The sequence below is a fragment of the Caenorhabditis elegans genome, chromosome II (genome assembly GCF_000002985.6).
Source record: "Caenorhabditis elegans chromosome II".
Classification (NCBI taxonomy): Eukaryota; Metazoa; Nematoda; class Chromadorea; order Rhabditida; family Rhabditidae; genus Caenorhabditis; species Caenorhabditis elegans.
Window position 1 is genome coordinate 1,806,467 of NC_003280.10, and position 25,343 is coordinate 1,831,809.

The following is a 25,343-nucleotide window of genomic DNA, read 5'->3' on the forward strand; positions in this document are numbered from 1 at the left end:
CTGGAAGACTGGAATAAGGGAAAGAGATTGATGAGAGTGGGTGGGGAGGTAGACGCGCAAAAGTAGATCAATCGGTGTAGTGCAGCTCTCTGGGAGTTTACCTGACCTTTGGGGAGATCTGGAAGAGAGGCCAACAATGGGTGGGAAACCTACTCCTCTTCGCAAGCATTTATCTTGAATACACCATTTTTAATTTAGGGTCTCACGGGCTGCAAGAGCGTACGTTACGGACAATACGTGTCTTACGGACCATGCAACAGGGCTGTGCGGCAACCGAGATTTTCGGCAACCGGCAATTGCCGAAGTTGCCGAACCCAAAAATTTTCGGCAACCGGCAATTGCCGAAGTTGCCAAACCCAAAAAATTTCGGCAACCGGCAACTTTTCGGTAACCGGCAACCAGGTTTCGAAGTTTTTTTGTTGAAATTACATTTTTGAAGGTTTTGGAAAAAAGTATGGTCGTTTTTTTGTTTACAGTGAAATTATAGCATTTTCAGGCTCTCTGAATACTTTTTTCTAAGCTTCAAAATGTTTGACATTGATATCGGCAGTTGCCGAAGTTGCCGAAAAAAAGTTCGGCAGTTGCCGAAGTTGCCGAACTCAAAAATTTTCGGCAACCGGCAACTTGGTTGCCGGTTGCCGCACAGCCTTGCCATGCAGGTCTAACGGACTTTACGAACCAACAGATATCTTTAAAATACTGATTCGGAGTCCGGTCTGATCTGTCAGACTTTGGTTGATCTGGAATTCATTATAGCTTTAGAAAAATGACTGAAAATTGTTTATTGAGATGTAGAGATTAAAAATTGAGAACGTTTGTATTCTATAGAAACGAAAAAATAAAAAATAAATCTGAAAATCTGAAACAAAGCTCTACAAAAAAAAACGTTTTATTCTGAGGTAGAAGTTTATAACAAACAGAAATATGTAGATTATTATTATTAAATTAGTAATTTTAACTTCACCAAAAACGCGTCTTCTTCTCTCAGTGGAGCCTCTTCATGCACCCATGTCTCAGATTTCTCATGCCAACTGCACACTCCTCTCTGCAGATTTCCATCACTGGCCTCTTTACTAAAAGCAAGTTGGTCCGAGTTGTAAGCCAAACAAGCCACGTAGACAATCGGCATGACTATTATGTTGAGGATTGGGCAGGAGACATAAGTTGTGTAGTAGAATCCAATAATCACCTTCTCGTCTCGCACTAAACTTGTATCCACGGAGCATAAAAGTATGCAGTAGAGTTCTGTGAGTGCGAAAAACAGAATCAGAAATATTTTCTGAGCATTGGTTGTTTTGGTTGTGCTCATCAGACTGTAGTGAATCGGAGAGAAGATTTCTTTAAGCTGGGTTAAGACTACAAGGAGCAAGTAGAACAGGACCCCTACGAGGAGATTGGTCACGAGTACCTGGAAATTAGAAAATTACAGATGTTAGTAAACCCAGAGAAAAAAAAAACTCACCTGCGCCCAACTACTGTACAGTCCTATAATGGCATTAACTGGGAGCAAAATGTTCAAGGAAAGCATTCCAGCCGGCAATCCGTACAGTCTTGAATAGAAACTTTTAATTGAGTGCTGTTCCTTCCAGTACACCAATGTAACAGACAGCGTAAGAACCATGAGAAGCCCCCAGAACATTCCGTTAAAATAGGCCGCTTCACGCGTAATTTTGTCACTGGTCCCTGTTTCGTGCAAAATATTGATTAAACTAAAGCACATGAGAATTGCAACATTATGAAGTTGGTAAGTATAGATGAATAAATGAGAAGTGCCGATGATCTTGTTTTTACAGCGAACTTCATTGGGAAGTTTTTTCAGGAAGGCCATGGAAGATTTGTACTGACAGAGTGAGAGCTGAGAGTGAAGAAGAGCTTAAGAGAAGAGAGAGGTGAGAGACGAGAGCTAGAGTGCACAACACGTGACATAAACTAAAGAAACATAGGAAGACAAGTGCACATGTTTGCATATTAAGGAAGCTCAAAATTCTGAGAATGCGTACTGCGCAACATATTTGACGCGCAAAATATCTCGTAGCGAAAATTTTATTTTTTGGTACCTGAAAGTTTTGGTTTCGAACAATAGGAGGTATTTATTGAGATGTACATATATTGGTTTTCAGAAAATATTCAAAAAATTACATTGTAAATCAAAAAATTTATCAAATCTACACAACGACCTTTGTCTCCACATACTCCCATCTTCCAGATGCCTCATTCCAACTGCACATGCCACTCCACTTCCGTTTACTTGTAGGCTCAAGCCCACTGAATGCAAGCTCATCAGTGTTATAGGCCAAGCAGGCCACGTAGACTATCGGTACCGCTGCGATATTCAGGAACGGGCAGATAGAATGAGCCCTGTGGAGAAATCCGGCAAGTCCAGTTTGATAGCACAGGCCTATGTAGTAGACCTCGGTGAGTGTGAAGAAGAGGGCGATTAGGGCGAGCTGGGATTCGGTGGCCTTGGCGGTTTTTGGCAAAGTGTAGTGAATCGGGGAATTGGACATTCGTTGGGCAAATCCGATGGGGAAGTAGAATGTTATGGTGAGGATTGCGGTGAAGACGATTACCTGAAAATTTGGAACTTGTTCTTACTTACTTACTTAGGATACTTAGACGATCCGTTCTTCAGGAATTCGTGGTATTCCTGCGGATCACAGCAAGCCATTCTTTTCGGTCCTTGGCTATAGTGGACCAGGGGGTGATGACTTCTCCGTCTGCGTCACGAGTGGTGATCTCCTTTCGCAGCGAATCAGTCCATCGCATCGGCGGCCTTCCAACAGGCCTTTTCCATCCATATGGGCGCCATTCTGTCATCAACGTGGTCCATCTTCCGTCTCTTCTTCTCGCAACATGTCCAGCCCATCCTAGCTTCCTCTTTTTCACGAAGTTGAGCGGATCTCTTACTTGAGACATCACTCGGATGTCTTCTCGATGGAAATCTCGCTCTCGTTGTTGGGTGAGTGTTATCCCAACAAGCCGTCTTTCTAGGGAGGCATGTGTGATTCGTACTCGTTCAGATAGAGCTTTGGTGAATGTCCAGGCTTCTGAACCGTAGGTGAGCGCTGGAAGGACAATTGAGTCGAACAGATTCGCACGAATCTTCTTGTCGGTGATGGAGTCGGTGGCATTCTTGATTCCATTGAATGCAGCCCAGGCTGCTCGACGTCTTCGGTGGATTTCCGGCATCAAGTTGTTTTGGGCGTTGATTTGACGACCGAGGTAGATGTACTCGTCGACGTCGTCGAGCTGGGTGGTGGGGGAAGGGCTACCGAAGTAGACTTTACTGGGGTCAGCGAATCGGTTTCGCAAGACTTTCGTCTTCCCAGTATTGATCTCGAGACCTACTTCAGAGCATTTTTGTACGAGTTCTTGGAGCATTTTGCTGGCAGTATTCGGATGATTGGCGATAAGCACAATATCGTCAGCAAATCTGAGGTTCGTTAGATTTCTGCCATTCACTCTCATTCCAGGGATCGTATCGTAATCCTCAGCTTCTCCTTTCAATTCAATCCAGGAAAGCTTTCGGAAAACGTGTTCGAGGCAAGCGGAGAAGAGATTCGGAGAGATGGGGTCTCCTTGTCGAACTCCTTTGGTCACTGGTACTGTGACTGGCCTGTGGAATGGGGCAAAATTTGTGGTACAATTTTTATAACACTCTTTCAGTAGATCAATATAGGCTCCATCTGCACCTTGCTCGTCGAGACTTTTCCAGATTGCCTGGTGTTCAACACTGTCAAATGCCTTCTTGAAATCTATGAACACAAGTGTCAGTGGGATCTGGTATTCCCTGCCGACTTCAAGAAGTCTTTGGAGCGAGTGGATGTGATCGATCGTAGAGAAAGATCGTCGGAATCCGGCCTGCTCGACAGGTTGAGCCTCATCAAGGGATCTTCGCATTCTATTCAGCAGACACTTAGTGAATACTTTGTAGAGTACGGGTAGTAGGCAGATGGGCCTATAGTTTTCCAAATTCTCACGGTCACCTTTCTTGAAGATGAGAGTGGTTTTGGAGGTTTTCCAGGGTTTCGGTACATTTCTGCTGTGGAGGTACCTGTTGAATCGATCCGTTATCAGGTCAATGACGTTATCGTGGCAAGATTTCAAGAAATCTGCACTGATTTTGCCTTGGCCTGCAGTTTTACCATTCGGGAAGGAACGGAGAACATGACGAATTTCTTCCGGGAGAAACGGCGGTGGAGTTGCCGTGGCGGGTATTGAAGATGTTTGAGAGTTGCTCACAGCGCTTTTGAAGAGCTCCGTGTAGAACTTCTCAATCTCCTGCTCCATTTTCACCCTGGAAGTGATTCTTTCACCAGTAGAGGTTGATTTGAGGCATGGGATAGCTGACTTATATTCGTTGATGTCCCTAGCAACTCTTTTCAAACTCTTTTTCTGGTTCGCAGCAGATAGAAGGCGAGTACTGGCAAAAGCTTCATGGTCTTTCTGGACTGCTTCACGACATTTGTCTGAAATAGATTTGAATTGAGGATCATTTCTATCCATAAAACGTCTTTTGTTCAGCAGTTTTCGGGTTTCCTCCGAAAGTCTGTTGGATGAGTGGTTGGCCGGTCGAACGATAGCTTGGTCTTGGAGTTCTTTTAGTGACTGAATCAGATTATCATAGTCGATATCTAAATCAGGATCACTCTGAACCGTGACTGTTGCTGAGGGGGTCCAACACTCTTTTCGAGGATTGCGGTGAAGACGATTACCTGAAAATTTGGAACTTGTTCACGATATATTATCCTTATGTACAGGTAGAGCTAGATTAACATCCCTGAGCCAATACTCTTCTGGAGGACCCCCCCCCCCCCCCTTGGAACAGTACCCCCCTCTCAACAGTACTCCCACCCCCTAGCTAAACACTCCCAGTAAAAACTCACATTGCTCCAACTGCTGTACACATCGATTGTGATATTCAACAAAAACATCATGTTCAGGCAAATCACCGCCCCTGCTAATGAATACCGATACGTGAAGAAGCTCTCAACAGTATGCGGCTTTTTTGAGACCGCTGCTCGGTAGCACGTCAAGACTAGAACGATCAGAAAAGCGTAGACCGCGGTTAACTTGGCCAGGCTGGAAGTGAGGTCACCATCGTCGTAGAATAAGATGATAAAGTGGAGAAGACTAAGGTACCAGACAATTTTCGTGGCGAGAATTAGGTGGGAATAGTAGAATCGTAAGGGGATAGTAGGTCTCATTTTTTAACTGCCAGGAAAGACTGAGCTGGCTGGGTGGGAGAGAAGAAGGACTGGCTGGGTGGCAGCTGTTGACCTGGTGTAGGGAAACTAAAGTGTAACTACTTCCATTGTTTTATAGTGGAAGTGAGACCAGGACGGAAAAAATCTGTTAAATTTTCTACCCAAAACCCTTTTTGAAATCCCGGGATTCAATTTTGAAATTTGTTTTAGGCAGTGTGTTTTGTACAAGGTTTTCGAATAGCTGAACTGTTTTCCTAGAAGATTTTGAAATAAAACCTGAATGCTAAACTGGTCCTGCAACTTTAAAATCCATAATTTTGAAACAACTTACGATTTATAGTTATTTATTGAGATAAGATTATTGAGCAATAGTTCAAAAAAAACATTTCAGTTCAACGAGTTTTTTAGACACATGAAAATTAAAAAAAAATCAACAAGGTTCAGGTACAACTTTCTTAACATTTAAAGGATCCTCTTTCTTTTTCGGAACAGTTTCCACATAGTCCCATCTTCCAGACTTCTCATCCCAACTGCAAACTCCGTACCGTTCTTCTCCACTGATCGGGTCCTCCTCCCAGAAGGCAAGTTTTTCGGAGTTATAAGCTATACAAGCTTGGCCAAGTATCAAAATTGACGCGATATTAATAACCGGGCAGTAGGATAGAAGTGAATTGAAAAATGTACGAGGCGTCAATTTTTAATAGCAACGATGAATGTAGAAGGCCTCGGCGATCAGGAAGAACAAAATTATGAACAATATCTGAAGTTTGGTGGGTTTGGTGGTGTCTAATACATTGTAGTAGATTGAGGAGTTTGAGATTCTTTCAGCAATTCCTATAGGGAAATATAATACCAGTGATGTGACTGCGGTGATGGTAATGATCTGAAAAATGATTATCGAATGGAAAGTGAAAAAAAATATTAATAGGTAGATCAACTCACATTAATCCAACTGCTGTAAACGTCAATTGTCATTTTTACAGAAAGCATCAGATTCAAGAAAATGAAAACAACCGCCAACATGTACCAGTAGACAAGAGGCAAATACTCTTTTACTACCTCATCTTTTACTACGTTGCTCTTTTACTACGGTTTACTCTTTTACTACGGCCGTATCTTTTACTACGTTTTCCAATTTCGATTTTTTACTACGAAATGTATCTTTTACTACGGTCGTTTTTTTTACTACGGTTTCCGAATTTGATTTTTTACTACGAATCGTATCTTTTACTACGGCCGTTTTTTTTACTACAATGGCAGGTTGGATTTATTACTACGTTTTGTATCTTTTACTACGATTAACGATTTTTACTACCTAATGAAAAGAAGAATATCAGAAGTTGGAATTTGAAAGTTACCTTGTAGCAGATTTTAGGTATAATTACAATTTCATTCTGAAATCAACATGAAAGTTTCATAGCTGTGTTCTTTCTCCAACTTTTGAAATATACTACTGTCTGAGCGGTTTTTAACTGAATCCTACGATATCATAACGGGAAAATGAAATTTATGAAAATTTTCCAAACAAAACTATAAATTAAGCACTAATCAGTTATTGTAGAAAAATTCTAAATCTGTCGTTTTTGAAAACATTCATGTCAACTTTGTGATTTGGCATAATATTAAGAAACTCGACAAGTAGGGCTCTATATCCACATATTTTTTCGAGCAGAGGGAATGTGAAAAATTGATCAATCGCAAACTTGTTAGCTCAAGATAAGGAACGCTTTTCCCGTGCAAACTATTTGAAAAAAAAATCTGAATGAATCCAGATTCGAACCAGCAATGACACTACTGAAAAGCGCGCGCTTTACCACTTCTCCAAACAGGCGAGTGGCGGCCGCCGTTCCCAGGAATATGTGAAACCAACCGAGCTGTACGAAGTAGGAAGCTTCAATTACTTTTTCAGATATTTAGTTCTGAAAACTTTGTTAACTCTCCTTATCAACAACTAAATGACCCTTTTTGTAGTTATTTCTACTGGAAATAATGTGCCTGTAAATAATATCCTGTTTATAAACGTTGTTGCCCAATGAATACCTACCCTTGACCTGAAATTTATCTTGAAAACTACTTTTTTGAGTGTATTTTTAAACATTCTACAAATTCCACTGAATAACAGCTCGGGAACTTCTGCGATTCCTCGAATAAGTTATTTTCAAAAAAAAATTAGGCCCAAAATTTGTTTCTGAAAAACGGCCCCAATCTTGTATTTTCCAGTAATAAATGCAATCTGAATTTTTTTCGAAATTATTTTTCGCATGGAATGTCTGTTTTTGGGCCTTAATCGCACTTTTTTGTCAATTTTGCTTTAAAAAAATATGAAGTGTCGTCCAATAAAATGCACGGTACGCAAAAGTACGCAAACACCAACGTGTACCGTACTCAGGAATTTTTTCAATTTCGATTTTTAAATAACAAAAAGCGACGAAAAAGTTACGTTTAAAGCCGGAAAATGGGATTTTGATACGAAAAATTATTTTTAAAAATATACTGATTATATAAACTTTTGGAAAAATAAGAATTGTAGTGGTTTTTGAGAAAAACATTTTAGGCCCAAAGATTATTTTCATATGCTTCATTTCTGTATCTCGTATCAACGTTCATGTACAATTTTCTAACTGAATATACAACTAAACACACAATATATTTAGAATTGAGATGGTTTCAGAAAATATTTTAGGCCAGAATGTATATTTTGCTCCAAAATACAAAAAAAACAAGCATACTTATCGTTTTTTTGTGCTCAAAATTAAATGGTCATATGCTCGACATGAAAAACCGACAAAATAGTCGGAGAACTTCAGTTTCGTAGAGAATTTCACAGTTTGATATGAGGAGATATACAGTTTTGGATTGGAATGCTTATCAACTTCATGCAAACTCAGTTTCATTATGGTCTTCGAGGAGGCGCGATGACTTTAACATGGCTGGTGTAGTGGTAGTGAGTGGAGTTTGCATCCTACATGTCATATGCTCAAACCTTGCCAGACAAATTGTTTTTTGTTCCGACAGAGTGTACTGAATTAATATATTTTAAATATTTTAAAGTCATTAGAATCCTATTTCACCATGTTTTACGCGAGTTTCCGGTTTTCGATCCAAAAAAATTTCCAGATTTTTTTTGTTGGAATTTCTTCAAAATATATTTAACTTCATGGAAAAAAACACAATTTTGGTAATTCTACAAGTTTCGACATTCACATCACATTTTCAGTCTAAAAATCACCTAATTAGAGTTGATTGAGCATAGAGACATCCTACTTTCATAGACTTATAACTCTGTTGGCGTTTGATTGATATTATTTACAGGCACATTATTTCCAGTAGAAATAACTACAAAAAGGGCCATTTAGTTGTTGATAAGGAGAGTTAACAAAGTTTTCAGAACTAAATATCTGAAAAAGTAATTGAAGCTTCCTACTTCGTACAGCTCGGTTGGTTTCACATATTCCTGGGAACGGCGGCCGCCACTCGCCTGTTTGGAGAAGTGGTAAAGCGCGCGCTTTTCAGTAGTGTCATTGCTGGTTCGAATCTGGATTCATTCAGATTTTTTTTTCAAATAGTTTGCACGGGAAAAGCGTTCCTTATCTTGAGCTAACAAGTTTGCGATTGATCAATTTTTCACATTCCCTCTGCTCGAAAAAATATGTGGATATAGAGCCCTACTTGTCGAGTTTCTTAATATTATGCCAAATCACAAAGTTGACATGAATGTTTTCAAAAACGACAGATTTAGAATTTTTCTACAATAACTGATTAGTGCTTAATTTATAGTTTTGTTTGGAAAATTTTCATAAATTTCATTTTCCCGTTATGATATCGTAGGATTCAGTTAAAAACCGCTCAGACAGTAGTATATTTCAAAAGTTGGAGAAAGAACACAGCTATGAAACTTTCATGTTGATTTCAGAATGAAATTGTAATTATACCTAAAATCTGCTACAAGGTAACTTTCAAATTCCAACTTCTGATATTCTTCTTTTCATTAGGTAGTAAAAATCGTTAATCGTAGTAAAAGATACAAAACGTAGTAATAAATCCAACCTGCCATTGTAGTAAAAAAAACGGCCGTAGTAAAAGATACGATTCGTAGTAAAAAATCAAATTCGGAAACCGTAGTAAAAAAAACGACCGTAGTAAAAGATACATTTCGTAGTAAAAAATCGAAATTGGAAAACGTAGTAAAAAATACGGCCGTAGTAAAAGAGTAAACCGTAGTAAAAGAGCAACGTAGTAAAAGATGAGGTAGTAAAAGAGTATTTGCCTAGACAAGATAGCTTTCAATAGTATGCCGCTTTTTTGAAAATGCCTTTCGAAAGAATAACAAACAAAGAGAAATCAACCACCCGTACACTGCGGCCAATCTTTTCAGACTAGAAGTGAATTTGGCATCGTCATAGTAGAGAAATATGAGATGAAGTCAGCAAGTGCAGCCAAAAATTTCAGCAACGAGAATCAAGTGGTGAAGGTAGTAGTGAAACGGAATAGTAGGCCTCTTTTTGGAGGATATTGTGAGATTTTTGGATGGCGCAAGTTTTATAGCAACCATTGGAAGAGGTGAATGACTGGGTGGGAGAGAAAAGAAACTGGGTGTTTGGCGGGCAGCTGGGCAGCTGTTGACCTAAACTAAAGTGTAAATGTCCCCATTGAATAAAAAATACCTGTTGTAGTAAAGATAGTGAAGATAATTTTGTAGTTTCAAAGTTTTAATTCTATTCAATATCCATTACGCGAGCTGTAACTCTGTCAAAAACTGACGTAACTTTAGAACCTAATTAGCTACAAAAATGTTAAATACATTTTCTGAAAGTTAAATTCATGGGAATTTTTTTGGTATTTTTTCAAATTAAAATTCCATGTTTCCTGTGAAATATTACAGTTTGCATATAACTACTGTTTTCAACTGAAAAATGCTAGGTTGAATTCAATCTTTTCATATTTTCAGCTGGAACTGTAAATTTTAATGTTATGTTTAATATGCAAAATAACACAGTTAACTTATTTCTTAAAGTTTCATCAAAATTTGGAATAAAATTTTTTTTCAATTTTTTCGAATTTTTTTGTTGAGAAAATTGAAGAAAAAAAATGTTGTCGCAATTTGTTCAAGTGTATTGAATTAATTAAAGTATTTACAACCAGTTACTCACAAAAGTTGTGCTGAAAGTTTGCTAAGTTATTAGAAAAACTAAAAAGAAATTAACGAAATTTAGTACTACATAAATTAAAAAGTCTTCACAAAATTAAAAATTTCTGAATAATAAAACTAAATTCGCAGATTTATTGTAGTGCATCAAAAAAAGTTATCTACGTTTTTCTTCTAAAAATTGGCAAAAATTATACTTTACTGTGCACATCCCTACCCCTGAGGATTAAATTTTTAAGTAATGCGTTTGTTTCAAGTTTTTAGGTAAAATTACAATCCACTTACCTATTTCCTGGTCATTTTGGGATCATGCAATTATTACTTTCTTTCATGAAAAATAATTGTTTTAAAGTTGTGGCCAATTTAAAGGTGTCAGCTGCTGTATCTTTTCCGGGAACGGTACCCATTTACAGCCCGTGGAATACACATAAAACAGAATCAATCCAATCAGTAAACTTTATTCAATCCTCCAAATTCTCCCAAACAAACATACAGCATAAACCATTAATCACATCCCGTTTCCAGCCTAATTCCCAATAGAAAGTTGCCCGCATCCCGTCATCCCTTCTTATGTCAAATTTTCGAGTATGTGGATGCAGGTGGTAATTGTTTTCCTGAACTCCATGATGCTCTTCCATCGATGGCTGATAGTCGATTCCGTTGGAAATGACAGCTTCGTTGTAGCCGGCCCCATTGTTGAATTGATTTATCACAAAGCCACAGAGCATCTCGTTTGAGCCAGCTATCCAGTGCTTCAGGAACAAGTTGATTTGACGGTTCGGCAGGGACATATTGGTAAGTTGGATGAACCAAGCATTCGAAGCCAACAAGTCATTCAGTTGGACTTGTGCGCCATCGCTGTTCTCCATCGTGAATTTTTCAACATTTCGAGCAATTATTCGTTGATAGTTAGGTCCTACCGGGAGATTAAATCCGAAACAAATCTCATCAACATTTGGAAGACTGCCGAACATCTGGATATCCGGGAGATGATCTCCATTTAGGTGAAGCTTGGTAACATGTAGCCCGGTTAGATTTCTGTAGCAGGCTCTCATGTCAAACCCTTCGTTATAAGCGAAAATGCTCAACTGGTCAATACTGTTACTATCCGTCAGTTCCATACAGTGATCGATCCACTGTCGAGGTGTCACTCTTGGTGAACACCAGTTGGTAGTGACAAAGTATCCAGAGTCTTCAGGATCCTTACACCCCATTTCTAAAATTCCAACAGAGGATCCAATATTGAGACGGAGTGAGCCTAGGTCTATTTGTACGCAGGTTTCCACGCGAATCGTTATCTCGTCACCAAAAACTTGAAGCACGCTGATGAGCCGTTTGGTTCTCTCAGTGAGCAGTGAGAACCAGAATCTGAAATTTTGTTAATTTTTTCCACAAAAAAAACTGAAGAATTCTGAAAACTCACTGCGTTGTGGGGTCCATATGACGTAGAACTTTCGATAGCTCATTTTTTGGCAGACGGAGGAGAGAAAACGAAGACATGGTTGCTAATAATGGGCCGAATGAAGGAAAGACGTCGGTGCGCGCAATTGGAGGTAGGCTGAGGTCAGGCCACTCTCCCATGATGGTGGTCGATAATGCTACACTTTTCAGAAAACTGGGTGAGCCTAGGAGGGGCCTCCAGATGGTGTCTCTAGATGGAGCACTTTCAGATGGGGGCTTTTAGATTTTTTGTTTTTGGTCGGAAACTATTTTTGCAACATTCTTGTACCAGAAAATACTACACAAATTGTGCTAGCTCGCACGGAAGTTTATTTTAAAAATTCCGAAATTGACCAAAAGCCGTTTTTTCAAAAATACAAAAGTACGTCAAAATCTTATGAAAAACTTCTTTTTTCTATTAGAAAACTGTTCAGCATAGTCAAATGTACCTGAAAATATCAAAAAAATTGTGCTAGCTCGTACGGAAGTTTATTTTTAAAAAATTCAGAATTTGACCAAAAGCTGTTTTTTTTCAAAAATTCAAAAGTGCATCAAAATCATATGAAGTGTTTTTCTATTCAATAAAACTGTTTAGTATAGCCTCACATTTTTTGCACCTTTTTTGCACATTTTTTGCACATTTTTTGCACATTTTTTTTTGATTTTTTTGCGTTTTAATAAAAACAATAAAATGTTTATTAACGAATGGAACAAGAAAAAACTTCATCAAAAATAGTAATTCGGAACGTATGACTATCGTTTGTCCACAAAAAATCCTCTTCCTCATCAGAATTGAACACTTTTGCGATTTCTTTCGGCGTTGAATTCGAATCTCGAAAACTGATAATACAACTTTGGAATGCACTTCTGTGAAGGAGATCCTTAAATGTATTTAATTTTAAATCAATAATTTTTGTCTAAAACTCACATCTCGTATCCGAATAGCATCTTGCACTAAAAACTTATCAACTGCAATATTAAAGTTCTCAAATCGGAACATGTGCTCAATTTGCTCCTTTCCTAATGGAGCAGCAATGCTGTAAAAGGTAAAGCTTTTCAAGTTTTTCCATTGCTCCAAATCCCTGATTCGATCGAATCCCTCCGATGATTGAGCCAAGAAAATTTCAATTTTTTCGAGCTTTTGAGCATTGAAATACGGGAGAATTGAATGAGCTTCTTCGATTGAAAAACGACTTAATTTGATATGCTCCGTGTGCACAGGTCCAGCTTTTCTCAAGACTTCCAGAAGAAGTGGAACATGCTCAGGCATGAAAAGTTCCAAAGTTGAGATAGAATTCTTCAATAAAAGCTCCAAATCCTTGAAAGCTATTGATATAAAATTTTCGCCTGGGAAAATTTTTTCTTGTCCATTAAAAGTCACAATTGTTCCAGTTCCACCATTTTCTGCATACTTGATTTTTTGTCCATTTAAATTTAATTCAGCAAATCCGTCAACTTGAAATTTGACGAAATCTATATCAATTCCAAACTTGTCCACTGCTGCTCTCAAGCTTTTGCACACTTTTCGGGAAGTTAGGCTGGAAATGTATTTTTTCTGGCTTTTGACCGCACATTTTCATATTTAATTTCCAAAAAAAATTGAAAAAACGTGGGAAAGTTGAGATTTTAGGCTCCAAGAGAAAAAATAACTCACAGATCCAGAAGCTCAAGTTTTTCCAGAATTTGGTTAGCAACTCCAATAGGCATATTGAGCAAAGTTGGAGATTTGTGCAGTTTCAGCATTTTTAAGTGTTTTTCTGTGGAAAAAGTATGAAATGAAAAGGTTTTAAAATTTCGCAATATGGCGCCATAGGCAACATCTGCTATAGAGGTTTAGAGAAAAAAAGGAAACGGAAAATATTTCTTTTGAGAGATTTAGACGTCAAAGTCCTCAAGCACCTGCTTGATTTTTTCCTTATCGGAAAAAAAACTTGATAAGATTGATAAGAAACTGATTTTTCTCTGCAAGCTCATATTATATTATCGAAAATGCTTTTATTTAAAAAATGGTTGAAACAGATTTTTTTAAATAAAAAAAGTGAGTCACAATTGAATTATCGAATTTATAATCTACTCAGAAGTGCAATACAACAGATTTTTTCTCGTGGCCGTTCGTAGCGTGGTGATAAGATCCAGATCAAGATTATTTTTTGGTCTTCTAAAAGGTTGGAAATTGCGGCGATAATGATATCCTCTTCTATGTTTTGTTGCTCTCTGTTTTTATCTCAGGGCGTTGTATACGAACTGCTTTTTTCTGACCATTTCGTCCAGAGTTTTTGGGTCTGGTGAGTATTTCCAATTTTTTTCCTCTTGGAGGCCGTTGAAGACAAAATGGGATGGCAAATCTATAATTCGATAGCTTTAGTCGGACATTTTTAAGAACTTGATTCAACCGTACCTCACTCAATTTTCAATATTTTTTCGTTTCGCGCTGTTTTGCCTGGTTTTTTAATGACGATATTTTGAAGACCTGAAATTTTACACTTGTAGCAACCAAATTTGTGGCGAGCAATAAAAAAAACTTACCAATCATTTTGAAGAACCGTGGAGAAATTTAGCAATAAATCAATAAAAGCAACAAAAAAATATAAGGGACAGCCATTCCGTAGGCCGTCTTGGAGGAATAATGAGGGGAGAGATAGGTAGAATGGGGGTCCAGTGGTGACCCCGACAGATGGCAAATATTGCGGTTTGACCACTAAGAGTGTGTAAATGAAGAGACGCAGACTTGAGCACCGCTCACAAATTAAATAGTCCCAGCTCTTTGAGCCCATGAGCTGTCGGCACACTTACAAAATCCCATTTTTCTCATCGATGTGTTAAAGTTTTTCTTACGAAAATTTATACAGATATGTAGAGAAAATTTTGTAATTTCTGAGAATACATTTGCTTTTAATTAAAATATTTTGGAAGTTGCTCAAAAACTGCCGTAAATTCAAAATGTGCTGAGTGAGTGACAAACGGGATTCTAGAAAGATTTCTTGATTTTTGAATAATGTGAAATTATTTGCAACAAATACAAAAATTATACAAATTCATTAAATAAATTAAAATACATTTAACAACAGTCGGTAGCGTATGCAGTAGAAATAAAAAAACACTTGATTTATTTTCGACTATGAGCTTGTCTGTACGTGCTTGCAGGGCTGGCATACCTATTGATGCGGAGAGATTTCCCATGAGAAGGTGCCGTGCACCTGTCAGAAGGGATGGTCAGTGAGTCGATAGGTGTGCCATATTACTTGTCTCCTGCTCTTTTTATTCCCCATTTTCTGCTACAAAAAAATGGTCTTCTCGAAACCACTGTCATATCCAAATGTGGAAATTCTTATCCGATTTTTGGATCCCAGTTTGAGGTAAGCGTTTTTTTTTCAGCTATACGCATAAGTAAGGCCGATTTTAGGCTCTCCAATTGAAACTCAAAATCCGTCGGCCGCCGACATCTCACGAGTTTTACGATTACACATTAGTGGGGCGCAGAACTCGTGACATGTCGGCTGCTGATATTGATTGGGGTTGTGGTCGTGTCAGGCTGTCCCATCGCGGTTTGATCTACTAGAAAAAGCGCAATCATTCGAGAAAACTGCGTCTAGACGCGTCTCGATTCCCGCAATTCTCGTAGATCAAAGTGATATGGGACAATTTGACACCACGTGGCTAATTCCAGAGAGCGGCGAATTACTGTCGGGCAAGCAGGATAAATCTAGACCCATATTCCAGATTCCGACTCTCCCGCCAGTGTCCATCAATTAGATCATGCGAGAAGAAACATCCTTTCATTCTAAAATTTTTGGCGTTAAATAAACATAGCATCACACTGAATGCAACTAGCTATCAGCTGGCAATCTTCCAGGATTCTGACATCCCACTTGAATTACCATTTGATGTGGATGTCCGGGGAAGCAGGGATATGAATTTGGTGGTCGAAAAACGAAGAGAGGAAATTTTGATCGATGGTAGATTTCATAGATTTCATAGATTTAATGGGCAGAATCCTGTGAGTCCAGGCGCCGCCCAATGTAATCAATTTATTCAGCTAACAGTTGGAAGTTATATCGAGAGGATGATGTATTCTAGAAAGCTCCATGATGCTTTATTTTACATGATCAAGAAGCTTCTAGTGGGAAAGCTTTCTATTAAAGCCCACAAATTTTGCCTAAGAAGCTCAGGCATACTCCGAATCCCTCAAAGCCTGAAAATTCAAACAAAACATGTTCAACTAGAAGGTCCGCACATTGAGCAACTATTGAAAGTTTTACCTTTTTTACTCGATACCGGAGGCACACCCCTATCGTCTTTCACATTTTCGGAGACATTGGTGACAACTGAAAAACTTGATTTTGACATTGTTCGGACCGCTGGGATTTTGATTTTCCAGTGGTCAACATTGATTAATTTATTTGATTTGCGGCACAGGAGGGTTTATTTCAAGCGGGTTGGACTGGAGTTCATCTTACAAGTTATCCGGAATTTTTTGGAGCATGGAAGGGATTTTGACACTCATTATTCATTTGAAGGGATAAATGAGCAAGCGATTTTTAAGGCACTTGAGTTGCAGACCCGTGTTTATAAAGAGTAAGTTGTCTTGTGTTAGATATGTATATTGTAGGTTTTTCTATTGCAGAATAAGGCATAACTGTGTCACTTTTTACAAGGAAAACTTCATGGATATTGTGGTCAGTTACAATGTGAACACGTGCATTTTGGATGTGAAAGTTCAGAGACAAGAGTTTTTTGTTTAAGCTCTAATTTAATTAAATCAATAAAAATAATTTGTTAATTTTATTTTTACACATTTTTTGGCTGACCGTCATGGATCAAGGCCTGAATATCTCAAAAACAGCACGGTTAAGTATAATTCTTAGTTTGGTATCTGAAAGAGCATAGTTGCTAACATTTTTTGGTGAATTTTAGGAAAATTTGTGGGTATGGTCTTTTAGAAACTTTCGGTTTCTTCAAGATTTTCGAATTTAGTACGGAAATTCATGGAACCCTTTTTGGTTTTACGAATAATCAAGCACGTTTTAAGCACTATTTGTGTGAAAAATTTGCCAAATTTGGCTCAAAGAGCAAAATTTGACAAAGTCAAACGAATCATGACTGAAAAAAATTTCGATTATTTTTCCGCCGAAATTTCTAAAAGCAATCTCGATTTCAAGTAATTTCTCATTATTTCAAACCTAAAGATAAGCCAAAGCCTCCTGCCTTTATGTACTTTTAGTCCAAATTTAAGCCATACTGGGACTAGAAAGATTTACTTTCCCTGAACCAAGATTCACCCCCCCCCCCCCCCATATTTTTGGAAAAAACATTTAAACTTCTCACTTTTGTTTGATTTTTCAGTGGTGTATTTTCCAAGCGTATGTAAATGTGAATCACCTATTTTATTATCAATTTACCACCCACATCTCAATGAAGTGTTTAAACAGTGCCTAAACTGTCTTCCCAAGTTTCGAACCTTATCAATTTTCTCTTTCTGAGTCTCGCAAATTTTCATTTCACCCGGTACTTTAAGGCGATCGCTTACATTTTGTGTGGCGCCGGTCTGTTATCAGTTTTTATATGTGCCTGTGTGCGTGTGTGTTGTGCATGAAGAGTCGTTTATTATGACTTTTCTAACCAACTTGATTTAGTCTTCAATCGCTCTTCTCACTATTTTTACAGGAATACTGTTGCTTTATGTATAAGGAATAATTTTAATTTTATTATCATTTTTATTAGAAATAATTTTAATTAAACTCTCATCTCAACTTTCGAAATTTCCATCTCAAATTTTTTCCGTGAATTTTTCCACTACTTTAGAGGCCTGTATGGTTTTGTTGAAATAGTGTTTTTGCAAACTTTCAATGTTATTCAAAATATTTAAGGGTAGGTAAACATTTTAGGAAAGTTTTCGAAAATTTCTTTGCCGCATACTGGCGAGAAATTATCCAAAAACGGTATTTATGGGTTTCGATCCCCCCAAAAAGTACCCCAAAGGATTAAAAGGATTAAAGGACGATCCGTTCTTCAAGTGCTATGCACTGCGGATCTGGGATTCAGGTACACTGCCTGGTGGTGATCCCTCACTTTTCATAATTTTTACCTGTCCTTGAAAAGTTTCAGCATCTGGTGCAATTATAGAGGCCTCGAAATTAGTGAAAAAATGTACTGAAAAATGTTTAGATCAAAATTAAAGGCTCAACATTTTGCAGTGACCACCCTTCAGTATATATTTTTCAAATGACACATGTCTCGTTTTGAAATGTAACGGTAAAATGAAAACATTTTTTTAGACAAAAAACCTTGCATCTCTGTTGTTCTCATTGTTAAAATTTTGCTTGCACAAAAGTGTACTCGAAATACGGTTTTTACTCTTAACATTTACAGAAAAAGGCATAATGGCCAACCAAGATCAAAACTATTTAGGACCACGGACTCATCCTCCAAATCTTCAAAAATCTACATCATGTGAGTTTATGACATATGTATAAATAAAATTTAAAATGTATTAATTTTCAGTTTCTGGTGCAAAATTGCACTATCAGTATCAGTACACTGGAAAAGAACAAAAAACGAGCAGTTCCAAAGATGAATCCCGTGTACATCATTCTGAAAGTAGAAGTCCACGTTTGTCAAAACACTTGGCAGAGGATGATGGAAGTGGATCAACACTGGACCAACGTTTATCAAGGCAATTAACAGTTGATTATGGTGGTGGCTCAACAGTGGATCAACGATCGCAGCTGGGAACTTCGGGCACAAAGTATCTCACAACTGTGCAATCATCAAACTTAGACTCGGCTGCTTCACCACTATCTTTCTCTGGGCACACAGCACCATCAAAAATAGCTGTAGTACGTGAAACTCTGCCCGTGTCTTCTCAAGCAAGCATATTTCCAACGAGCTACAGGAGCTCTCAGTATCCATTCCTAAATCCGTCCACGAAAGTAACTACGACTCCGCCAATACAACAATCACATCTTGGCACAAGCCGTCTCACAACTGTGCAATCATCGAACTTAGACAGAAGTCCTTCACCGTCACGATCGAGATATATGAACAGTCGAGATCGTCGTAAAACAACAACAATCATCCCATCTTCAATTCCACAGTCCAGTGAGTATAAATCAGCTTTCCAAAGGGAAGCCCCAGCAGTGTACTTCAATCAACATACAGAATCTCAATCAACATACAAGCCTCTGCCCATGAGCTCTCAGACGCAAAATAGGAATCTCACAATAGGATACACTCCAAATCAGTTTCAAGAAATTGAAAGAGCTCAGCGGGAATTCAAGAATCAGAAGAAACAGGAGGAAGAAATTCGGGCTAAACTTGATCGGAGAAGAATTGAAGAATCGCAGCGGCTGGAAGCAGAAAGGTTCGCATTGGAAGCAACAATGGTTGATGAAGATGAAGACGTGGCAAAGTTTATCCGCAATCCTGAAGAAAGATTCAAAGACTCACGTGATTCAAAAAAACTTGAATGGCGCTCTCGTAGGGCGCCAAATCAACCAGAGCGTAGGTATTCCATTTTAGAAACAATATATCTCCACTTTTTGATTTTACAGAGGTGTGCGGCGAATCATGCGAAAATGCCAAGCTCGGCAAATTCGGAAAATTTGCCAAGCTCAGCAAATATGGCAAATTTGCCAGGCTCGGCAAATTCGGCAAATTTGCCACGCTCGGCAAATTCAGCAAATATTATAGTAAAAAATGTTTAACAAATTCTAAATTTTATATGATTTTTTGAAATTTAGAAAAAGCTCAATGTTTGTAAATTTTTTTTGGAAGTCATTTATCAAAAAAAAAACAATTCTCCTTTGAATTTTATGGCTTACTTGTTTTTCAAATATTATATTATATTATATTATAATATTATATATTATAATATTATATATATAATATTATAATATTAAATATTATAATAGTGGAGTGGCACCAAAAATTTTGAATTTTTTCAAAGTTTCCAGTCAAAGTTCTGGCACACTGCCAAATTTTTGAAAAATATATGTTTTTAAAGAAATCCAAAGCAATGTCGCATGTTCTGACCTCTAGAGTGTTTTGGCACACTTAATTAATATAAAATTAAAGTATAAAAATCGTAGGAAATTTTTTTTGGTCGACTTCCAAAATTATGAATGGCAAAACTGAGTAATTGTACCTTTTTGACAGTAAATAAAAAATTTTCAATTTTTCTCGAAAAGTTTTACTATGATATTTGGTTACTATGATACTCTTTCTGTACTAAGCCTCTTCGTGGCGAAAGGGATCAACAGATAACCACTTCAACAAACTCGATGATTTCGTCACATCGAGAGTGGCTTGGTTTGGAACCAAGTGCAAATTATCTGGCCAAGAAGTACACCGTCTCACGCAGGTCAGAGGTAGTGTCGAATACTCTCTGTCCGGGCGGCTCTAGATTGGCAGGTCATTATAGAGTATCTAGAGACACAACTTTTGCTCTAAACAGCAACCCACCCTGCCTCAGTCCTCCGCATCCGGCCTCTGCAAAGGGAAAGACAGTTCCTGGAGCACGTCGGAAGAGGCGATCTAATCTCGGAGTCCAAACCATCTGTCAATCGGACTTGGAAATTAAGAAGCCGCGGGACAAAACAAGAAGAACTGACTATCGCGTGTGCACATTCAACTGCAGGTCCTTGTCTTCGGATGATCGACTTGCTGAGCTGCTAGAAGAGACGAGGCGGATCCAATTCGACGTCATCGGATTGTGTGAAACCAAACGAGCAGCCGAAGCACACTTGATACATCAGGACGGTACCGGTGTCTTCTTAGGCAAACGGAATGAAAGTTCTGTATCCGGAGGGGTCGGCTTCATAGTTCAAAGCACCCTCCTTCCCAAAATCGTAGAAATACGATTTCTCAGTCACCGCATCGGCTTACTCACCTTCAAAGTGAGCCGAAAATTCAACTGCACGGTGATTCAAGTCTATGCTCCAACTGCGGACTCAGACCTTGAGGAAATCTGCGACTTCTACGACAGTGTTGTAGACGTCTTCAGAGAGTGCCGAAGCAAGTACAGTGCTCCACATAATGATACGGCCACCCCCAAATTTTGATATAACTCAAAACTGGGTTGAGATAGCAAAACATAGTTTCTTGTGAAAATGTTCGCTGTACTGACTAGCTTACAGATAAGTATTGGAAGTATACCTGAACCGTTCGTAAAAAAGATAAACCATTTTTTCATGAAAAACCATTTTTAAAAATCCACAAAATGATACGGCCGCCCTTGGTTTTTGTTATATTTTTCCGTTTTCTTTGCAATTTTTTTTTGCAAAGCGTTAGTTTTCATGTTCGTTCGTGTTTTTACAGCTATGGGTCGTGGAATAACTTTAAATGACTACAAAAAAGGACAAATTGAGCAAAATTATCTCAAGGCTTCTCGCATCGTTAGATTTCTCGTGATTTGAAACGTTTGAGAGATATGATCACTCGATATGCTTTCAATCCTGCCGCTTATTGCACCAAAAAGTGTTCTGGTCCCCCACCACTTCTTTCTGGTAGAGACAAGCTAGATATCGTTCGTCGAGCATCCAATTGAACAGTACCTTGCTCAAAAATTAGGAGCGAGATGAATCTGGCAGTGTCTGTTGAGACCGTACGACATTTTTTTTTTGAAATCTCAGTTTAACAAAAGACGAAAATTAAGAAAGGCTCCTTTCATTACCAAAAAAACCGCCAAAACCATATTCAGTTTGCTTAAAACATCCAGAGAACTAACTGGAGACAAGTGAGGATTACGGTATAATCATTCAAGCCAATTTTTTAGTTTCAGTTCATCTTCAGTGACGAGAAAAAGTTCAACTGTGATAAACCGGATGGCTACCGTGATTACTGGCACGATTTGAGAAAAGAAAAGTTGAACTGAAACTAAAAAATTGGCTTGAATGATTATACCGTAATCCTCACTTGTCTCCAGTTAGTTCTCTGGATGTTTTAAGCAAACGGAATATGGTTTTGGCGGTTTTTTTGGTAATGAAAGGAGCCTTTCTTAATTTTCGTCTTTTGTTAAACTGAGATTTCAAAAAAAAAATGTCGTACGGTCTCAACAGACACTGCCAGATTCATCTCGCTCCTAATTTTTGAGCAAGGTACTGTTCAATTGGATGCTCGACGAACGATATATCGCTTGTCTCTACCAGAAAGAAGTGGTGGGGGACCAGAACACTTTTTGGTGCAATAAGCGGCAGGATTGGAAGCATATCGAGTGATCATATCTCTCGAAAGTTTCAAATCACGAAAAATCTGACGATTCGAGAAGCCTTGAGATAATTTGGCACAATTTGTCCTTTTTCGTAGTCAGTTGAAGTTATTCCACGACAACATAGCTGTAAAAACACAAACGAACATGAAACTTAACGTTTAGCAAAAAAAATTGCAAAGAAAACGAAAAAGACAACAAAAACCAAGGGTGGCCGTATCATTTTGTGGATTTTTTAATATGGTTTTTCATGAAAAAATGGTTTATCTTTTTTACGAACGGTTCAGTTATATTTCCAATACTTATCTGAAAGCAAGTTAGTATAGCAAACATTTTCACAAGAAACTATGTTTTGCTATCTCAACCCAGTTTTGAGTTATACCAAAATTTGGGGGTGGCCGTATCATTATGTGGAGCACTGTAGTAACTTTGCCCAAAAAAGTAGTCAAAAATCAACCTTTTCAGTACGTACAATGCCCAATTCTTGCAAAGAGTTTTCCATCAGCGAAAATGTTAAAAATATCTCACGATTTGTGGACGGAGAACGCTACCACACCAACTTAGAAGACCGATTCAATATTCCATGGTTAGTTTAACAAACTATTTTTGAAGTTAATATGGAGCATGTTTTAGGCGGATAAGGATCGAGAAGACAAATGATAATTTCCAGTTGTATTTAAGATGCGAAAAGGAAGAATGTGAAAACAGAAAATGGTCGATTGAAACTGAAATTACATTGAAATTGGTGTCACACAATGGAAAAAGTTTGATGAAAAACTGGAAATACACATTTGCAAAGCCGACAGGGCGTGGATTTGAGTTTATCAGTTGGAAGGAGTTGGAAAGTGATTATGTTGTGGATGATAGTATCGTGGTTGAAGCACATGTTAAGATATTAAACATTTTGGGTTAGTTATTATTGAATTCAAAAATCAAATACCTTTGGTTATGCTTTCATATTCTGATTAATTTTTTTCATCCGTCTTAAAAAACTGATTTCAGATTCTCCGTGCACTGAAACAATGAACCAGAAAACCTTTATGTTGAATCACACTGTTCAAAATGTTTCAAACATTAAAGAAAGAGGTATATATACTACCAACGTAGAAACACATTACAATATTCCTTGGTTAGTTATTTAAAATTACTATTTCAATATAGCTCTGTTAAATTCAGGAGAATAGAAATTCAAAGAAGAGAAGGTTTTTTTGGAATGTATCTACAATGTGAAAAAAAGCATTTTGACAGCAAGGACTGGTCTATTGAGGTGGAACTTGTTCTAACATTGAAGTCTTCAAATGGCCAAAGATTGTCTTTTACGGCATCAAGCACGCTTAACGAGCCTGCTAGTTACGGTTATGATAAATTAATTCGATGGGATGATATGGAGAGAAAGTATGCGGTCAACGACAGTATCATAATTGAAGCGCGTGTCAAAATTATAAAAATGACCGGATTTGAAGAGCGGCCACCTGTTGGAAGACTATCTGGAATTGTAATTCCAGTAGGAGATCGGGAATATTCAATGGAGGAGTGGATGGAGATGGCTTTTGGATGTTAATTTTGTAACTTGTAATATCCAAATTGGTCCAGTTTTATTTTTTCTAATTCTAAATAAAATGATTTCAAGTTTACAAAAATGTGGATGTAAAATATACTTAAAGAAATAACTTTATGGTGCTGATTTTCCTTATCAATATTTGAAAGTATGTCACTATATTTTTTCTCACAATTTATAAAACGAATAAAGAGAATAGAGCCGTGATCAACCTCTCAACCGCATTAAAGTACAGCTCCGAATGTCAGGAAACTCAGAGCTCCAATGTAAGCAGTGTGGGAGAAAGCATTGAGACTCATAAGACTTGGTAAACCTCGAAACACTAAAATGCCATCAGGAGAAAAATTTTCTCTACGCACTGATAACGAGCATAATGCTTGCTGGTTTGTCCAATTATTTTCCATTGACTGAATCATATCGATTTTATTGCTACTCCTTACTCACATTTTGCTCACTTTTATTTTTTAGTGGTGAAGCGCATTCCGATTTTTTTGCTCAATTTTATTGCTATATTTGTTTATTTATGCTTCCCACGGTCACAAGTCATCTATTGTTTTGTTTTTATAATTATATTTGTAACTTTGCCTTAAAAAAATAGTCGAAAATTTCTGTTTCAGTGCGTGCAATGCCCAATTCCTGCAAAGAGTTTGTGATAAGCGAAAATGTTAAAAATATCTCGCGATTTGTGAATGGAGAGAACTACTACACAAACTTAGAAGACCGATTCAATATTCCATGGTTTACTAAACCAAATATTATTTTCAACGGAGTTAAACATGTTTCAGGCGGATTAATATCAAGAAGATGAGTGGGAATTTTGAATTTTACCTGCGCTGTGAAAAAGAAGAATGTGAAAACAGAAAATGGTCGATTGAAACTGAATATACATTGAAATTGGTGTCACACAATGGGAAAAGTTTAAAGAAAAACTCGAAGGACACATTCGAAAAATTTACAGGGCATGGATGGAGTAAATGTATTAGTTGGAAGGATCTCGAAAGTGATTATTTAGTTGATGATAGTATCGTGGTTGAAGCACATGTTAAGATAATAAACAGTTTGGGTTAGTTATCATTGAATTCAATAGTCATAACTTTTGTCTATGCTCCATATAGTGTTTGAATTATTTCATCCGCAAAAAACTATTTACAGATTCTCCGTGCACTGAAACTGGGGTCCAGAAAACTTTTCTGTTGAGGCACACCGTTCAAAATGTTTCAAGCATTAAAGAAGGAGGTATATACACTACCAAAGTAGAAACACATTACAATATTCTTTGGTTAGTTATTTAAAATCAATACTCCTGAATAGTTTTGTTAAATTCAGGGAAATGAACATAGAGAGAAAAGAAGGGTTTTTTGGATTCTATCTACAATGTGAAAAAAAGCATTTTGACAGCAAGAACTGGTCTATTGAACTGGAATATGCTCTCACATTGAAGTCTTCAAATGGCCAAAGATTGTCTTTTACGGCATCACGCACGTTTAACGAGCCTGCTAGTTACGGTTATGATAAATTCATCAGATGGGATGACATGGAGAGAAAGTATGCGATCAACGACAGTATCATAATTGAAGCTCGAGTCAAAATTATAAAAATGACTGGATTTGAAGAGCGGCCAGCTGTTGGAAGACTATCTGGAACTTTAATTCCAGTAGGAGATCGGGAATATTCAATGGAAGAATGGATGGAGTTGGCGTTTGGATGTTAATTTTGTAACTTGTAACATGTAAATTTGTTCAACAATAGTTTCTAGTCCCTAATAAAATCATTTCAAACTTTACAAAA

At 37.7% G+C, this 25,343-nt stretch overlaps 6 protein-coding genes, 1 long non-coding RNA gene and 1 other non-coding gene across 8 annotated transcripts; 4 read left to right on the forward strand and 4 right to left on the reverse strand.

Annotated features, from left to right (window-relative positions):
• Positions 1 to 775: 775 nt before the first annotated feature.
• C08F1.8 (G_PROTEIN_RECEP_F1_2 domain-containing protein) lies at positions 776 to 1,851 on the reverse strand. Its single transcript, NM_061680.6, has 2 exons — positions 1,463 to 1,851; positions 776 to 1,408 (listed from the first exon to the last, which is right to left on the reverse strand). Exons 1-2 carry the CDS (start codon positions 1,826 to 1,828, stop codon positions 941 to 943), a joined length of 834 nt encoding a protein of 277 aa, NP_494081.2. The 5' UTR covers positions 1,829 to 1,851; the 3' UTR covers positions 776 to 940.
• An 8,953-nt stretch (positions 1,852 to 10,804) lies between these two features.
• On the reverse strand, positions 10,805 to 11,934 carry fbxb-10 (F-box domain-containing protein; the record flags this gene model as incomplete). Its single annotated transcript, NM_061682.2, has 2 exons — positions 10,805 to 11,721; positions 11,777 to 11,934. 2 exons carry the CDS (start codon positions 11,932 to 11,934, stop codon positions 10,815 to 10,817), a joined length of 1,065 nt encoding a protein of 354 aa, NP_494083.1. The 3' UTR covers positions 10,805 to 10,814.
• A 488-nt stretch (positions 11,935 to 12,422) lies between these two features.
• fbxa-3 (F-box domain-containing protein) lies at positions 12,423 to 14,408 on the reverse strand. Its single transcript, NM_061683.4, has 5 exons — positions 14,320 to 14,408; positions 14,192 to 14,263; positions 13,448 to 14,138; positions 12,722 to 13,331; positions 12,423 to 12,674 (listed from the first exon to the last, which is right to left on the reverse strand). The coding sequence occupies exons 3-5, from the start codon at positions 13,534 to 13,536 to the stop codon at positions 12,492 to 12,494; spliced, it is 882 nt and encodes a 293-aa protein (NP_494084.2). The 5' UTR covers positions 13,537 to 14,138; positions 14,192 to 14,263; positions 14,320 to 14,408; the 3' UTR covers positions 12,423 to 12,491.
• On the reverse strand, positions 13,776 to 14,480 carry linc-16. The gene is made up of 3 exons (NR_101661.1): positions 14,320 to 14,480; positions 14,192 to 14,263; positions 13,776 to 14,110 (listed from the first exon to the last, which is right to left on the reverse strand). It is a non-coding gene; the product is annotated as a long non-coding RNA linc-16 (long non-coding RNA).
• On the forward strand, positions 14,013 to 16,573 carry fbxc-19 (F-box domain-containing protein). Its single transcript, NM_061684.10, has 4 exons — positions 14,013 to 14,078; positions 14,938 to 15,149; positions 15,514 to 16,368; positions 16,418 to 16,573. The coding sequence occupies exons 2-4, from the start codon at positions 15,079 to 15,081 to the stop codon at positions 16,533 to 16,535; spliced, it is 1,044 nt and encodes a 347-aa protein (NP_494085.2). The 5' UTR covers positions 14,013 to 14,078; positions 14,938 to 15,078; the 3' UTR covers positions 16,536 to 16,573.
• On the forward strand, positions 14,271 to 14,291 carry 21ur-12798. The gene has a single exon (NR_050882.1).
• A 1,589-nt stretch (positions 16,574 to 18,162) lies between the features above and the next one.
• On the forward strand, positions 18,163 to 23,762 carry math-41 (MATH domain-containing protein). Its single transcript, NM_061685.6, has 7 exons — positions 18,163 to 18,243; positions 18,295 to 19,293; positions 19,344 to 19,481; positions 22,463 to 22,583; positions 22,631 to 22,905; positions 23,000 to 23,126; positions 23,174 to 23,762. The coding sequence occupies exons 1-7, from the start codon at positions 18,174 to 18,176 to the stop codon at positions 23,556 to 23,558; spliced, it is 2,115 nt and encodes a 704-aa protein (NP_494086.2). The 5' UTR covers positions 18,163 to 18,173; the 3' UTR covers positions 23,559 to 23,762.
• Positions 23,763 to 24,165: 403 nt separating this feature from the next.
• On the forward strand, positions 24,166 to 25,337 carry math-40 (MATH domain-containing protein). The gene is made up of 4 exons (NM_061686.4): positions 24,166 to 24,293; positions 24,341 to 24,618; positions 24,708 to 24,834; positions 24,882 to 25,337. Exons 1-4 carry the CDS (start codon positions 24,181 to 24,183, stop codon positions 25,264 to 25,266), a joined length of 903 nt encoding a protein of 300 aa, NP_494087.2. The 5' UTR covers positions 24,166 to 24,180; the 3' UTR covers positions 25,267 to 25,337.
• The last annotated feature ends 6 nt before the right edge of the window (positions 25,338 to 25,343 follow it).

Bases quoted from the DNA above. Each gene is read 5' to 3' on its own strand.
- math-41 (NM_061685.6), top strand. From the start codon at position 18,174: ATGGCCAACCAAGATCAAAACTATTTAGGACCACGGACTCATCCTCCA. The intron at 22,584-22,630 runs GTTAGTTTAACA...AGCATGTTTTAG, and splicing joins GACCGATTCAATATTCCATG to GCGGATAAGGATCGAGAAGA. The intron at 23,127-23,173 runs GTTAGTTATTTA...TGTTAAATTCAG, and splicing joins ACACATTACAATATTCCTTG to GAGAATAGAAATTCAAAGAA.
- C08F1.8 (NM_061680.6), bottom strand. From the start codon at position 1,828: ATGGCCTTCCTGAAAAAACTTCCCAATGAAGTTCGCTGTAAAAACAAG. The intron at 1,409-1,462 runs GTGAGTTTTTTT...TCTAATTTCCAG, and splicing joins TGTACAGTAGTTGGGCGCAG to GTACTCGTGACCAATCTCCT.
- fbxa-3 (NM_061683.4), bottom strand. From the start codon at position 13,536: ATGCTGAAACTGCACAAATCTCCAACTTTGCTCAATATGCCTATTGGA. The intron at 13,332-13,447 runs GTGAGTTATTTT...ATACATTTCCAG, and splicing joins AAACTTGAGCTTCTGGATCT to CCTAACTTCCCGAAAAGTGT. The intron at 12,675-12,721 runs GTGAGTTTTAGA...AATACATTTAAG, and splicing joins ATGCTATTCGGATACGAGAT to GATCTCCTTCACAGAAGTGC.
- fbxc-19 (NM_061684.10), top strand. From the start codon at position 15,079: ATGGTCTTCTCGAAACCACTGTCATATCCAAATGTGGAAATTCTTATC. The intron at 15,150-15,513 runs GTAAGCGTTTTT...CCCATATTCCAG, and splicing joins TTTTTGGATCCCAGTTTGAG to ATTCCGACTCTCCCGCCAGT. The intron at 16,369-16,417 runs GTAAGTTGTCTT...TTTCTATTGCAG, and splicing joins CAGACCCGTGTTTATAAAGA to AATAAGGCATAACTGTGTCA.
- math-40 (NM_061686.4), top strand. From the start codon at position 24,181: ATGCCCAATTCCTGCAAAGAGTTTGTGATAAGCGAAAATGTTAAAAAT. The intron at 24,294-24,340 runs GTTTACTAAACC...AACATGTTTCAG, and splicing joins GACCGATTCAATATTCCATG to GCGGATTAATATCAAGAAGA. The intron at 24,835-24,881 runs GTTAGTTATTTA...TGTTAAATTCAG, and splicing joins ACACATTACAATATTCTTTG to GGAAATGAACATAGAGAGAA.